This window comes from Littorina saxatilis, linkage group LG5, assembly GCF_037325665.1.
Source record: "Littorina saxatilis isolate snail1 linkage group LG5, US_GU_Lsax_2.0, whole genome shotgun sequence".
NCBI lineage: Eukaryota > Metazoa > Mollusca > Gastropoda > Littorinimorpha > Littorinidae > Littorina > Littorina saxatilis.
This window is the reverse complement of record NC_090249.1, coordinates 40,384,394-40,398,094: the sequence shown is the minus strand read 5'-3', so window position 1 is coordinate 40,398,094 and position 13,701 is coordinate 40,384,394. Positions and strand designations below refer to the sequence as shown.

Here is a 13,701-nt window from a genome sequence, read left to right as displayed (position 1 = left end):
ACGGCGTAACACTGCTCATTCCTAAGACTCTCCTAATTACTCATGGGAGTCAAAAAAAATATATGACAGCGGCAGAGGTTTTGGTCCCCATATTGTCAGATTATTTGGGGTTTATTTGACTAGTAAAATTGTTTTAGTTCATCCATATTTCAGCAAATTGTAGTAAAGGTTGAATCCAGTGTGAGGTAAAGATCGAGACAGAGACAGACAGACAGGGGCAGAGAGTTAAAGAGAGAGACAGAGAGGGGGAGTTGAGAGCGAGAGCAAGACAGATTGAAATTGTGTTCTGACATTGTTTACTTCGTTATATATTGGTTAAAAAAAACAAAAAACAGAATCAACATTTTGTAGTACAAAAAAATATCAAAGATAGGAACCTGGTGGGTCCAGAAGTTGAATCGTCGTGTTTCTTCATCCAGCTCCTCTTCGTCGTCACATAGCTCTGTGCGCACATGTACTCCACCGTCAGCAAGATCTGGACACATTCCAAGTTTGTCAAGATATTCAGCTACCTTTTTGTTTACCTTTACATTCAGTGTTATCAAGCGGTATTCTGTAGTGCTATTACATTACTGCATTGGTAGCAAGTGCAATGTACATTCTCCTTTTCAAGGATCAGCTCTTGAGTATTTTAAATATATCACAACTTTCCATATATGTCTCACCTACTCAAAACAGGATCATTATATTTTGAACAACTGCATGATTCTTTTCTTGACTTCTAAAAAACATGCTTACCAAAACTGGAGTGACAAAATACAAGACTGGGTGGAGGTAGGGACAAGAATGTAAAAACTACTACAAAGCACATACAAAAAATTCCCTCCTTTGGTCGAGTCCGTGAAACTGCATGTGAATATGTGAATACAGTATAACCTTTCGTGCGCGTGTTCCCAGGTGCCGTTCACATGGCAGTCTTTTAACCAACTTTCCCCAAACTTTTGTCATTTGAAAATCCTTCCCGAGATGTCGAGGCCAATTTAGACAGCAAAAAGTCTGCCATGTGAACCGTCCCAACGATTTCGGTTCAATTTAGGACAGATTTAAGTTGAGCCCTGCTTGACTCGTCCGTGACTTGGCGAAGATTTTGCGCACACTTTTCTTATCACGCTTACCGATTGCTTAGCTCTAGCCAGAGATATAATTAGACGCCTATGATCTAGCCAAACTGCTCTTTCCACATAAGGAGGTAGCTCTGAGAGCTGAACAGGCCTTCAAGTCTGACGAAAAACACTGCTTAAAACTAGTTTGGACGTTTGCGCTGTTCACAAGGCGGGGTAAAAACGGTCATACACGTAAAAGCCGTGGGAGTTTCAGCCCATGAACGAACAAACAAACAAACAAGGGAAGTGATTTTGATTTGACTTTGAGCCGACTAAAATTGCTTGAAAGTTGGGGAAAAGTTGGTAGAAAGTCCGCCATGTGAACGGCACTTTCGGCATTTACCTTCGTCGTCCTCCGCCGTGTAGCGCTGACCACCCATGGACACCACACTGTGCATCAGAGGCTGGTTTTCTTCTGTGGCGTTGGTGCGAGTGCTGATGAACGATGCACTCTTGTGTGCCTCTCCATCTGAAAATAAAACAATTTAATCAGTGCTGAGACTATTTCTGACAGCTACGTCGAGTGAAAATCTGACAATGACGCAAAAGCCTCTGATACACTGGATTCTAAATCCTCCCTGGACCTTACATGTCATCACACAAAAATATTTATAATTAGGTTTTAATTATCATGAGATTATGTAATGCAAAAGGATAAGCAATCATGCTAATCTTTTAACTCCATTTCAGATGAAGTTAGACCAGCAAGCTAAACGTTACACTTCATGCACACATGAAGCTCGAAAGTCGTCTTTTTGCAATGCTTGGGATAGCTGGACAACATCTATTAAGTGAATGACATGATCGAGCTACTGATATAGCACTAGCTGTTCTTCTCTGGTGAAACTGTGCTGCCTGATGCAGAATACACTTGAAGAACCCTCTTGATGAAGTTCTCTGGCACATATTTTACATGAAATGATGAACCCTGCAGAGCTGATACAGAATTCACTTGAAGAACTCTCTTGATGAAGTTCTCCGGCACATATTTTACACGAAATGATGAACCCTGCAGAGCTGATACAGAATTCACTTGAAGAACTCTCTTGATAAAGTTCTCGGGCACATATTGGACACAAAATGATGAGCACGTGACTGACCTCTGGCGCTGTTCTGCTGACTAGTTGGCTCTGTCCCCACATTCTCTGAGCCAGTAGTCAGCATGTTGCCCATCGATGTGTGGCCCTGAAATGTCCAAAGAGCACAGTTCGTTTTTGATTCTGCTGCCTACATTCCTTGTTGGTGGTTTTTTTTTTACTGTGCGAAAATCTTGAACAATTGAGGCAGAGTGCTGTTTAGAGATCTAATAAACAAGTTGAAGTTAGCGTTCTGAATGCATAGGATGTGTAATAGAGCACGTGAGAGTTATTCAGGGGCCAGTTTCATAAGCCAGAAACACAGTCGACCAACTGCAGTTGTCCGAGAGAACCACAGTAATCCGACGTTATCGGGTTTCACGAACAAAATTTCAGTCGGCCGACTGCGGGTCGTCTCACCGGAAGTCGGCCAAACACGGTGATGCTCTCTCCCCAACACTGTGTTCGGCTTACTGCGGTAAACCGAAAATAAATGTAATTATCCGCACAGTCAATGGCAGAATGCTCACACTTTTTTGGATTGTGAGCCAAACCTTGTGATTGTTCTTCGAAATGTATCTATCATGACGCAGTAATCCAGGAGACAAGTCAGGGTTATGTCTTGAAAACGTCACATTATGGCGTAAGAGGGTTAGACGTCACAGGAAGGAATTACTGAAAGTCTCGGTCATTGTTATTTTGAGCGGCCGAGACTTGTTTTTTCTTCGAAATCGGCCATTTCCACGTGCGAATGAGCAAACGGAAGTGGTAATGTTGCTAAATTTAGCCCTCGACTTGGCCATTCGGATTACTGTACAGTCGGTCGACTGCGGTTGTCCGCGGGTGACGGTGATTTGCTCATGAAACGCGCTTTTCGGTGACACGGCGATCAACCACAGTCCATCGACTGGGCAGTCGATCGACTGTCAGTCGGTTCACTGCTATTTTATGAAACTGGCCCCAGAACCCTTCTCTTAGCTGGCACCTGAGAGAATAACAAGTATTTACTGTGCGAAGTAATCAGTTCATATTTCTATGGCCATACAAACTTAAACATCTTGGAATCAGCTTTTTTGTTTACTGCACGCAGGGAAGCAACTGCATGAGGCCAGCCAAGAGACGTACAATGCATCATACAAACTAAGCTAAGTACACCACTTTATTGCAAAACCATCAAACATAAAAATGTAAAACAAAACTGTTTAACAGTAATTTTGAACAAAATCAAGCTATAATGGCTTTAAACATTATGAAACATTGCCCGTTTTCATATGCTGAGATCAAAACATGATTTTACTCTTTTCTTTACATAATCTTCATCGCCCTTACTTCTCCCTTGGTGGAGCCTTCCTCTCTCGCTGTTTTGATGGTGGCAGCACCAGAAGAAGGTGCTCTGGGAGTCTCTGACGGGAGACCCGGGCTCATGCCAGGGTGGTGTTGAGTCTGCTGGATGGCCAATTCTACTACCTCATCCATCCCCACCTGACAGAAAAAGGTACATGTGTCATTAATAACTTTTTTTTCTCATCGGAAAAGAACAACAGATGCTATGGTGAGTTATCAACGAAAGACATATTTCAAAAGTTCATGTTCCTTTCTCACTGGCCTCAAACAACCAACTCAAAACGAAAGTGATAAGAGTTGTCCATCCCTGCCATTGCCCGCGGCGCTGTCGGTGGGTAGTTCCGGTTGTTTTGTTTATGTCCAAAATGGCAGAACGAGAGAAGAAGATTAGTGGTGGAGGGAAACGTTACTGTGTCTGCTGTTCAAACTACGCGGGTAAAGAAGTTGAAGGGCGGATTGTCATGCGGTTCCATTTTGAAAACACAAACTGAAACTACATGCCGTTCCAGGGGCACAACTCTGTCCGACTATCGCGTTAGTTTCGAGACAGTGCTATAGTATGACTTGTGATCAACAACAAAATTAATCGACCACAATAAACGAATTAATAATAAATATAACTAGCATGTCAGTCATACATTCACATTGGTTTCTTGCTAAGCTTATATATAACAACAAACGATGTGAAAAATTAGTCCTTTCTCAAGTCTCAAAAAAAGAGAAGAAAACATCACTCATACAACATGTATGATACACACTTGTTTCTTACTTCGCAAAAATAAAATAATACTCCACAGCTACTCAAATCTACAAGAACAAACCTACCCTTTAAAATAGGTAATGACAAAACTGTTACTTCTCTTTGACATTTAAAAATAAATTACCTTAGAGGCTTGCTCCGCCAGATAACTTTGGACATTTCTAGAGCACAGATCTCAGAACAGTTATAGATCTTGAACACATATCAATAGCTGTGTCAGTCATGCAGACACATTCCTATTCTGCCTTGACCAACAGCACAACATTACCTGCTTTGAAGCTCAACAAACAAGTAAATCTAATAAAATATGCATGTTTAGTTGCAAGACAAACTAACTAAGTCACCAAATCATTCAAACCTAAAAATTCCTGTCAATCAAGAATGAATAGATGCTTTTCTCTTCATTAATGGTACATCACTTTCTTAGAATTTCAGCATGAATGTATGTGGAATACAAAAAATGCTGCTAAATCATGTTTGCACAACCCCCCGGGCCCAGCCCTAAATACACTACTACAACTCAGTCAATTGTCTACCCAAAAAAATTAAAATTAAAAAAACAAATAAATAAAAAATAAAAAATATGGGGAAAGGTAAAACTACAAATCTTTAGAATGACAATAAGAACAAGTTGCGTAAGGCGAAAATACAACATTTAGTCAAGTAGCTGTCGAACTCACAGAATGAAACTGAACGCAATGCAACGCAGCAAGACCGTATACTCGTAGCATCGTCAGTCCACCGCGCACGGCAAAGGCAGTGAAATTGACAAGAAGAGCGGGGTAGTACTTGCGCTGAGAAGGATAGCACGCTTTTCTGTACCTCTCTTTGTTTTAACTTTCTGAGCGTGTTTTTAATCCAAACATATCATATCTATATGTTTTTGGAATCAGGAACCGACAAGGAATAAGATGAAAGTGTTTTTAAATTGATTTGGACAATTTAATTTTGATAATAATTTTTATATTTTTAATTTTCAGAGCTTGTTTTTAATCCAAATATAACATATGTATATGTTTTTGGAATCAGAAAATGATGGGGAATAAGATGAACGTAAATTTGGATCGTTTTATAAAAAAAATATTTTTTTTACAATTTTCAGATTTTTAATGACCAAAGTCATTAATTAATTTTTAAGCCACCAAGCTGAAATGCATTACCGAAGTCCGGGCTTCGTCGAAGATTACTTGACCAAAATTTCAACCAATTTGGTTGAAAAATGAGAGCGTGACAGTGCCGCCTCAACTTTCACGAAAAGCCGGATATGACGTCATAAAAGACATTTATCGAAAAAATGAAAAAAACGTTTGGGGATTTCATACCCAGGAACTCTCATGTCAAATTTCATAAAGATCGGTCCAGTAGTTTAGTCTGAATCGCTCTACACACACACACACACACACAGACACACATACACCACGACCCTCGTCTCGATTCCCCCCTCTACGTTAAAACATTTAGTCAAAACTTGACTAAATGTAACAAAAGGAACAATGACGGAAACAAAAACAATCATTACTTAAAAAAAGAAATCAGGGGAATCAATGCTTCATGCATAAGCTAATTTTCCTGTGCATTTGCTATGATTAGAAACAAATATTTCAAAATGTAGTTTAAAATTTCCTTCAAGCAGCTATAGTGTACAACTTAATCAGTTTTACTTCTGCCAAAAAGGCAGGAGTCTGGTTTCATTGATGTATCATGACAATGTTAAACAGAACTGCATGATAGAAGTTTAGTATGCAATATGGGCATGCCTATTCACTTTTCTTTCTACAATTCATGGCTGCAATTTAGATTTTCTAAACAAGCAGACCTGTTTACTCCCATAAGTGTTTTGGAGTAATGCTCAGCCCCAAAAATAGTAATCCTGGCACAAAAATAGTAATCATCCAGCATTTGTCGCCAATTACAACGCACATGACAACTGTGTCTGCGAAACGCAATCATGCACCTATATATCCATCATTCACAAACAAAACACATCAGTCAGTTTTTGTAGTCAACATAATTTAAAAGAAGATCACATCAAAAGCACATGCATCACTGCATGATTCTTTTTCTTTTGCTCGTATTAGGCCTTTTTCAGTGTGTCAAGCGCTTCTCTACTGTACTTGCGCTTGCCGCATGAGTGAGGGCGAGACGTACTTCACCACTAGAAGGCTCTCCAGCGTCTCATCAGACAGACTGATCTCTGGTCAGTCATGTGCTTTTTCACCCCATTTTACCATTGAAAAAAACAATGCCAAACATTTGAATTAATACCACAAAAAAAATTATTTAAAATTTTTTTTTTTTTTACTTTTTTTGTTTTAATGAAAATCGTAGTCTTGACACGGATAGCGGAATGGCGTATTTTTGGCAAAAAATCGTAATAAATTACGCCAAAATCGTAAGGCTAAACAGGTCTGAAACAAGCCAAACAGCAAGCTTGCAGGAATGAAACTAAAAATCAACTTATTTTCTGGAAAGTCAATGTTCTACAGAAAAACATCGACTTGATCATATCACCAATTCAGTAAAGGCCAAATGGCTCAATCACTGCCCTTGCACTTACCCAGAAAAATCATTTTAAATAATTTACTCTAAATCGAAAATTTTATGAATACATTTTCATTTGATTAATATACTTACCCAACTCACATATGAGCCAATGTCAAAAGGTGCTGTGGGTACGCTAGGTATTTTATAAGTTCTGTAACTATTTACTGAATGTACACTCAGATGGAACTTTTGGTTTTTCTGAGAGATTAATGAATAAAGATGATCTCAGAGAAAAACCAAAGACTAACTATAAACAGTTAAAATTCTGCTCCTCATTCATTACGCAAATTAGTGCTTTTTAGGGACGTATTTTGACAAGGTGTTTGAGTACTCTCGATAGTTTTAGAAAAAATGCTAATAAGCTTTTTTTCTGGGCAGTTGGATTTAAACCAAATGATTGCATGAACCCCAATACATAGTTCTGTGTGTTTTTCTTCCCATTTGTCCGTTTTTTAAAGAAATTATTAAAGTTTGAAAATTGCGTGTCTAGCGTGACTCTTTGCGTCACAAAAACTCAAACTTTAAAAAAGCTTCCAAAAAATGTTGTTGTTCAACTAGATACACAAAAGAACCAGTTTTGAACAAAAACTGTCGGTGAAAAGGAAAAACAATGAAAATAACCACTATATTTTGAAGTTTGGTACCATTTCTGGCTAATTTAAGCTTTGTCGTCACAATGTCACACTAGACACTTTTTTTAGCAAATTACCTTTTTTTTCCACAAAATTTTTAATTTCTTTCTTTTTTTTGGCTAGCAGTCAGAAGCAAATCAAATGACTGCTTCATAATCACAGTTTTTGAAAAGAAGAAATAAAAAGGAATTGTCATTATTGTGTGACAGAACAATTTGTCGTCACAGGTCACACTAGACACACGACGTCATTTGTCCATCCAAACAAAATTTATGTAATTAAAACCACTGTTTTAGAAGATTGATTACGTGCTTTAATTATCGACAAATGCTTGTTCTTCATCACTCTCTTGAGATGACCAGGAAGAAATAACAATGGGCCAGAATTCCCAATCATCTAGGCCGTTTTCTGAACTTCGCGCACGGCGCGCTAGTGTTAAGACCGCGGCCCAAAAAAACACAGTCCGGTGCCCAGCGATGCTCGGAATACAGGAAAACGATGAAAACAAGAAGGGCAAAGCCCATACGACTCACATGCTTTACACATTTTTCCTACCAAAATACATGTGACCTTGACCCAAGGTCAAGGTCATGCAACACAAAGCTGTTAATTCAAGACATAGGAAGTACAATGGTGCTTATTGGCTCTTTCTACCATGAGATATGGTCACTTTTAGTGGTTCACTACCTTATTTTGGTCACATTTCATTAGGGTCAAAGTGACCTTGACCTTGATCATATGTGACCAAATGTGTCTCATGATGAAAGCATAACATGTGCCCCACATAATTTTTAAGTTTGAAACAGTTATCTTCCATAGTTCAGGGTCAAGGTCACTTCAAAATATGTATACAATCCAACTTTGAAGAGCTCCTGTGACCTTGACCTTGAAGCAAGGTAAACCAAACTGGTATCAAAAGATGGGGCTTACTTTGCCCTATATATCATATATAGGTGAGGTATTCAATCTCAAAAACTTCAGAGAAAATGGGAAAAATGTGAAAAATAGCTGTTTTTTAGGCAACATTTATGGCCCCTGCGACCTTGACCTTGAAGCAAGGTCAAGATGCTAAGTATGTTTTTGGGGGCCTTGTCATCATACACCATCTTGCCAAATTTGGTACTGATAGACTGAATAGTGTCCAAGAAATATCCAACGTTAAAGTTTTCCGGACGGCCGGACGGACGGACGTCCGGACGGACGTCCGGACGGACGGACGGACGGACGGACGACTCGGGTGAGTACATAGACTCACTTTTGCTTCGCATGTGAGTCAAAAAACCGACCAGGAGTATGCTGCCTACCTGGATAGACAGAACGTATTGAGCAAGGCTTGGAGGGAACACCGGACCGACGAGCGGAGAGCATAATGGATCGCGAGAAAGCAAGACATCGTAAACAGTTGAGCAGGTAATTTACAAATCTGTAGAATCTTCTGTCAAGTCTCCATCTAATCCAGAGTCGAATTAAAAATTGAGTATGCGAATTTGATTACCTTTCAGTGTACAGACTGTAACAAGGACACTCACACACACACACACACACACACACACACACGCACGCACGCACGCACGCACGCACGCACGCACGCACGCACCCATGCACACACGCATGCAAGCACTCACACACACAAGCAAGCACGCACACACACGCACGCACCGATGCACGCATGCATTCAAGCGCGCAAAATGTGTCAGATTTTGGTAGGTTTAGGAATGTGTTTATGTAAAATTCTTTTTAAGGAAAAAAACTACCCAATGTTTTGCGCTAAAACCCGTCTCCGGGTTAATAATTTTCAGTTTGAACCGTTTGCTGCAGACCTGCCGTTTCACACCGAGATTATCATTGCATGGACAATTAAAGAACTACAAATATGAGGATACCGATACTCAACATTACAACTCATAATGTGCGGTGTGTGTGTGTGTGTGTGTGTGTGTGTGTGTGTGTGTGTGTCCCAGGGCTCCTGCGAAGAAAGAAAACAAGTCGCGTAAGGCGAAAATACAACATTTAGTCAAGTAGCTGTTGAACTCACAGAATGAAACTGAACGCAGCAAGACCGTAATACTCGTAGCATCGTCAGTCCACCGCGCACGGCAAAGGCAGTGAAATTGACAAGAATAGCGGGGTAGTACTTGCGCTGACAAGGATAGCACGCTTTTCTGTACCTCTCTTCGTTTTAACTTTCTGAGCGTGTTTTTAATCCAAACATATCATATCTATATGTTTTTGGAATCAGGAACCGACAAGGAATAAGATGAAGGTGTTTTTAAATTGATTTGGACAATTTAATTTTGATAATAATTTTTATATTTTTAATTTTCAGAGCTTGTTTTTAATCCAAATATAACATATTTATATGTTTTTGGAATCAGAAAACGATAAAGAATAAGATGAACGTAAATTTGGATCGTTTTATAAAAACAATATTTTTTTTACAATTTTCAGATTTTTAATGACCAAACTCACTCATTAGTTTTTAAGCCACCAAGCTGAAATGCAATACCAAACCCCGGCCTTCGTCGAAGATTACTTGGCCAAAATTTCAACCAATTTGGTTGAAAAATGAGAGCGTGACAGTGCCGCCTCAACTTTCACGAAAAGCCGGATATGACGTCATCAAAGACATTTATTGAAAAAATGAAAAAAACGTATGGGGATATCATACCCAGGAACTCTCATGTCAGATTTCAGAAAGATCGGTCCAGTAGTTTAGTCTGAATCGCTCTACACACACACACAGACAGACACACATACACACACACACACACACACACACACACACACATACACACGCACATACACCACGACCCTCGTCTCGATTCCCCCCTCTACGTTAAAACATTTAGTCAAAACTTGACTAAATGTAAAAAGAAAAACAGCTTTCCGCTAACTGCAGCAAAAAGGAAGAAAACGGCAATTAAAAACATAATTCGTAAAGCGGAGACACCTGCAGACAGGCAGAAGAAGAAAACCAAAGAAAATGCTAAGGTTCGGCAGTGCAAAAGAAGATCTTCCATGACAGATAAACAGAAGAGGGAATTGAACAAAATAAGAATGGACAGATACCACAGAAAACAAGAAAAAGACAATCTGACGAATCTCGCAAGACCAGTGAGCTTTTTGAAGTCAGTAAAAATGGCATTTAATGCCATTTCCAGGAAGCGGGACAAAGAGTCTCTTCAGAAACAAAATTTCATTAAAACGTTACTCAAGCGACAAGCAGTACATCAAGACAGTTGTAGAACTCTCAAGCAACTGTACGTGCGTAAACGTCCGACAGACACAAAAGTGGAGAAATTCTACGACAGGGAATCAATCGATGTGCCTGGAAAGCGTACAGTGTCAAAAGTGTCAATGATCCAGAAGAAAGTTCTGACCAAGAAAGTGGAGGACTTGTTTGAAATGTTCAAATCTGAAAATCCGTTGTACAAAATATCTCTGACCCCTTTTGCACGGAGGCGCCCAAAACACATCCTGCTGTCTACCAGTCGGACTTTTCTGCAGTGCCTCTGTGAGACATGCACCAACCCAATGTTGAAAGTTGACAAGCTAAACCAGCACTTGTCTGCGATAACTTATTTAATCCGCTTTTATGGAATAACCAATATTTTGTTTATGATGGAAATGTACTGTATTTTGAAGATTGGACAGAAGGGTCTTGTTAGCGTATATGATGTTTTACATAGAAAAGAGTTTGTTTCCTATCAGTTCATTTGTGATGTTTTATGAAAATCCCCACAGAGAATTTTGAAATATAACATGGTTCGTGCTGTTGTTGTAAATGTTATTAATAAGATGATGCACGGAAAGGAAGAAATTGATTTGATGGATATCCCCTCTTATCGTGGTAAGAAAGTACACAACGCACAACAGTTTAGAAAAGAATTAGTAAGCATGAAACTTGTTGAACCGTGTGCAATTGGATTTTGGAGGAGGAAATTTAATTATGAAATTGACAAGAAAGATTGGCTGATGAGTTTTGAATCGGTTAAAGAGACAAGGCTACGAGTATTACAATGGAAATTACTTCACAATATTTACCCCACAAATATTATGTTATGTAACATGAAAGTTGTGGAAGACAATATTTGTTCACACAGTAGTAATAGCATCGACTATATAGAACACTTTTTTTTTTTGGCCCAGTGGTGCTTGAGTTTTGGAAACAAATTGAATTTTATATTTGGGTACAGTTGGATAAACAGATAAAGTTAACTGTGCATAAAATCATGTTTGGAGTTAAAAATCGAAAAATGCATGCAGCTCTGTTGAAAGAATTAAACTGTATAATTTTGGTTGCTAAAATGTGCACAAGTATTTATAAGAAAACCAAGGCTTCAATGCCTCTTTTTGTTATCTTCGAAAGGCAACTGCAGATCAGAAATATTTATTTTTGATTAAAAAGTTCCAAGACAAATATTTAGTAACTTTTTTTTAATAAAAACAATTGTAAATGTTACCTCCACCATCATTACCCCCCTGACCCCCCCCCCCCCTTTTTCACTCTCTCTTTCCCTCTCTCTCTCTCTCTCTCCTCTCTCTCTCTCTCTCTGTCTCTCTAAAGATGTCTTTATAATGAATTGTCAGAATGTATTCCAAATGAGTGTGGTCAATTATGTATCTATACATCCGAAGATGCCTTTCATTTGTTTCATGAATTTTAATACTATAGACTTTTTGAGTGGTAAATGTTGAAGGATGAAAGAAAATATATTGTGAGTGGACGGATGCATGTTATTCATTAAAAGCCCCACAATGATGTGCTTGGCAACAAATAAAAAAAAAGAAATAAAAAAAAAAGACTCCAACATTACAAACCTTAAAGGCACAGTAAGCCTCCCGTAAACCATCACAGATACTGTCAGGCTTTTACACACAGTACAAACACCCTTCCATGTGAACGCTCACTAAACAGGAACATCCCAGGTGCCCTACGTAAAGAGCGAGCAATTTTTACAGAATTAATTTTGCGGATTGTCTCAGAGACAATCGGACCGTGGTGCGTTTTGGCGCTAGACCTAACATTTAAAATCTAAATAATAAATTGACAGCTTGTTACACAAACATTCTTAAATCATACAAGAATTCTTTTTTCATCAAGACAAGATCAGTACAATTCGAAGTTTTTAAAGTTTGAAAAAAAAAAAGCCCGGAAGCAGGGTCACGCAAGGTTGATCGTGGTTCTCGTAGCAGACGACGGTTTATGCCTATCGCCGATTTCTCTAAACAGTCAAAAGCCATCGCTAGAGTTCTTGTGAACCACAGCCGTTTGTTTCGTGCATAGTCAGATAAGCTCACATCGAGTCGCATTCAAATTACTAACTGACGACTACATTGTGAAAAAGGGAAACTGGATCACACGGTTCACGATGGCTCAAACCACGCAAAAATAAATTCTTTGAAAATTGCTCGCTCTTTACGGAGGGCACCTAGGATGTTCTCAAGCGGTGAGTGTTTAAATGAAAGGGTGTTTGTACTGTGTGTAAAAGCCCGACAGTATCTGTGATGGTTTACGGGAGGCTTACTGTGTCTTTAACATTTGACCAGAGTCAACTAGTCTTTCGTCATGTCAGGGCGTTTTCTTGTCTTGGGAATATATTTCATGACCCCACTGTGACCTTGAAATGTGACGCAGGTCTTCCATATTTGTATCATCTATGGGGGACATCAAACCCTGGAAATGTGGAAGTTTCAAAGATGTAGCCCTCAAAACATTCAAAACAATGATACTTTTTACTTTTTGTTCACCTTAGACGGCCTGCTATGACCTTGATATTTAACAAGGGAGAACCAAACTCGCATCATATTTGGATATCATCAAAACATAGAAGTATGGGAAGTTTAAACGCTTTCGCTACAAAGCATTTTGAGAAAATTCCAAATTATTCCCTTTTTGACCCGAAGACAACCCCACCGTGACCTTGACATTTGACAAAGGTCACCCATATTTATATCATGTGTGTAGGCTATGAAACTCTGGAAATTTGTGAAGTTTCAAAGATGTAGCCCCAAAAACATAAAAAAACAATGATACATTTTTTTCTCCTCATTAAGACAGACCTGCTATGACCTTGCTATTTCACAAGAGTAAACCAAATTGAGCATCAGGATTGGATATTATCTCAACAAAGAAGTGTGTGACGTTTAAAAGCTGTTGCTTTAAAACTTTTCGAGAAAATACCAATTTATCACTTTCTGACCCAATACGACCCCGCCGTGACCTTGAAATGTGACGAAGG

At 39.0% G+C, this 13,701-nt stretch overlaps 1 protein-coding gene across 2 annotated transcripts in view; it reads right to left on the bottom strand.

The window, feature by feature from the left end:
• The window catches only part of LOC138967119 (radial spoke head 10 homolog B-like), a 54,514-nt gene that overhangs the window by 1,262 nt on the left and 39,551 nt on the right, over positions 1 to 13,701 (bottom strand). For both annotated transcript variants that reach the window (XM_070339599.1, XM_070339601.1), the window contains 4 exons: positions 3,509 to 3,661; positions 2,204 to 2,288; positions 1,447 to 1,572; positions 378 to 475 (listed from right to left, as the gene is read on the bottom strand). In XM_070339599.1, coding sequence (XP_070195700.1) covers positions 378 to 475; positions 1,447 to 1,572; positions 2,204 to 2,288; positions 3,509 to 3,661 — 462 coding nt within the window. The remainder of the gene's footprint in view (positions 1 to 377; positions 476 to 1,446; positions 1,573 to 2,203; positions 2,289 to 3,508; positions 3,662 to 13,701) is intronic.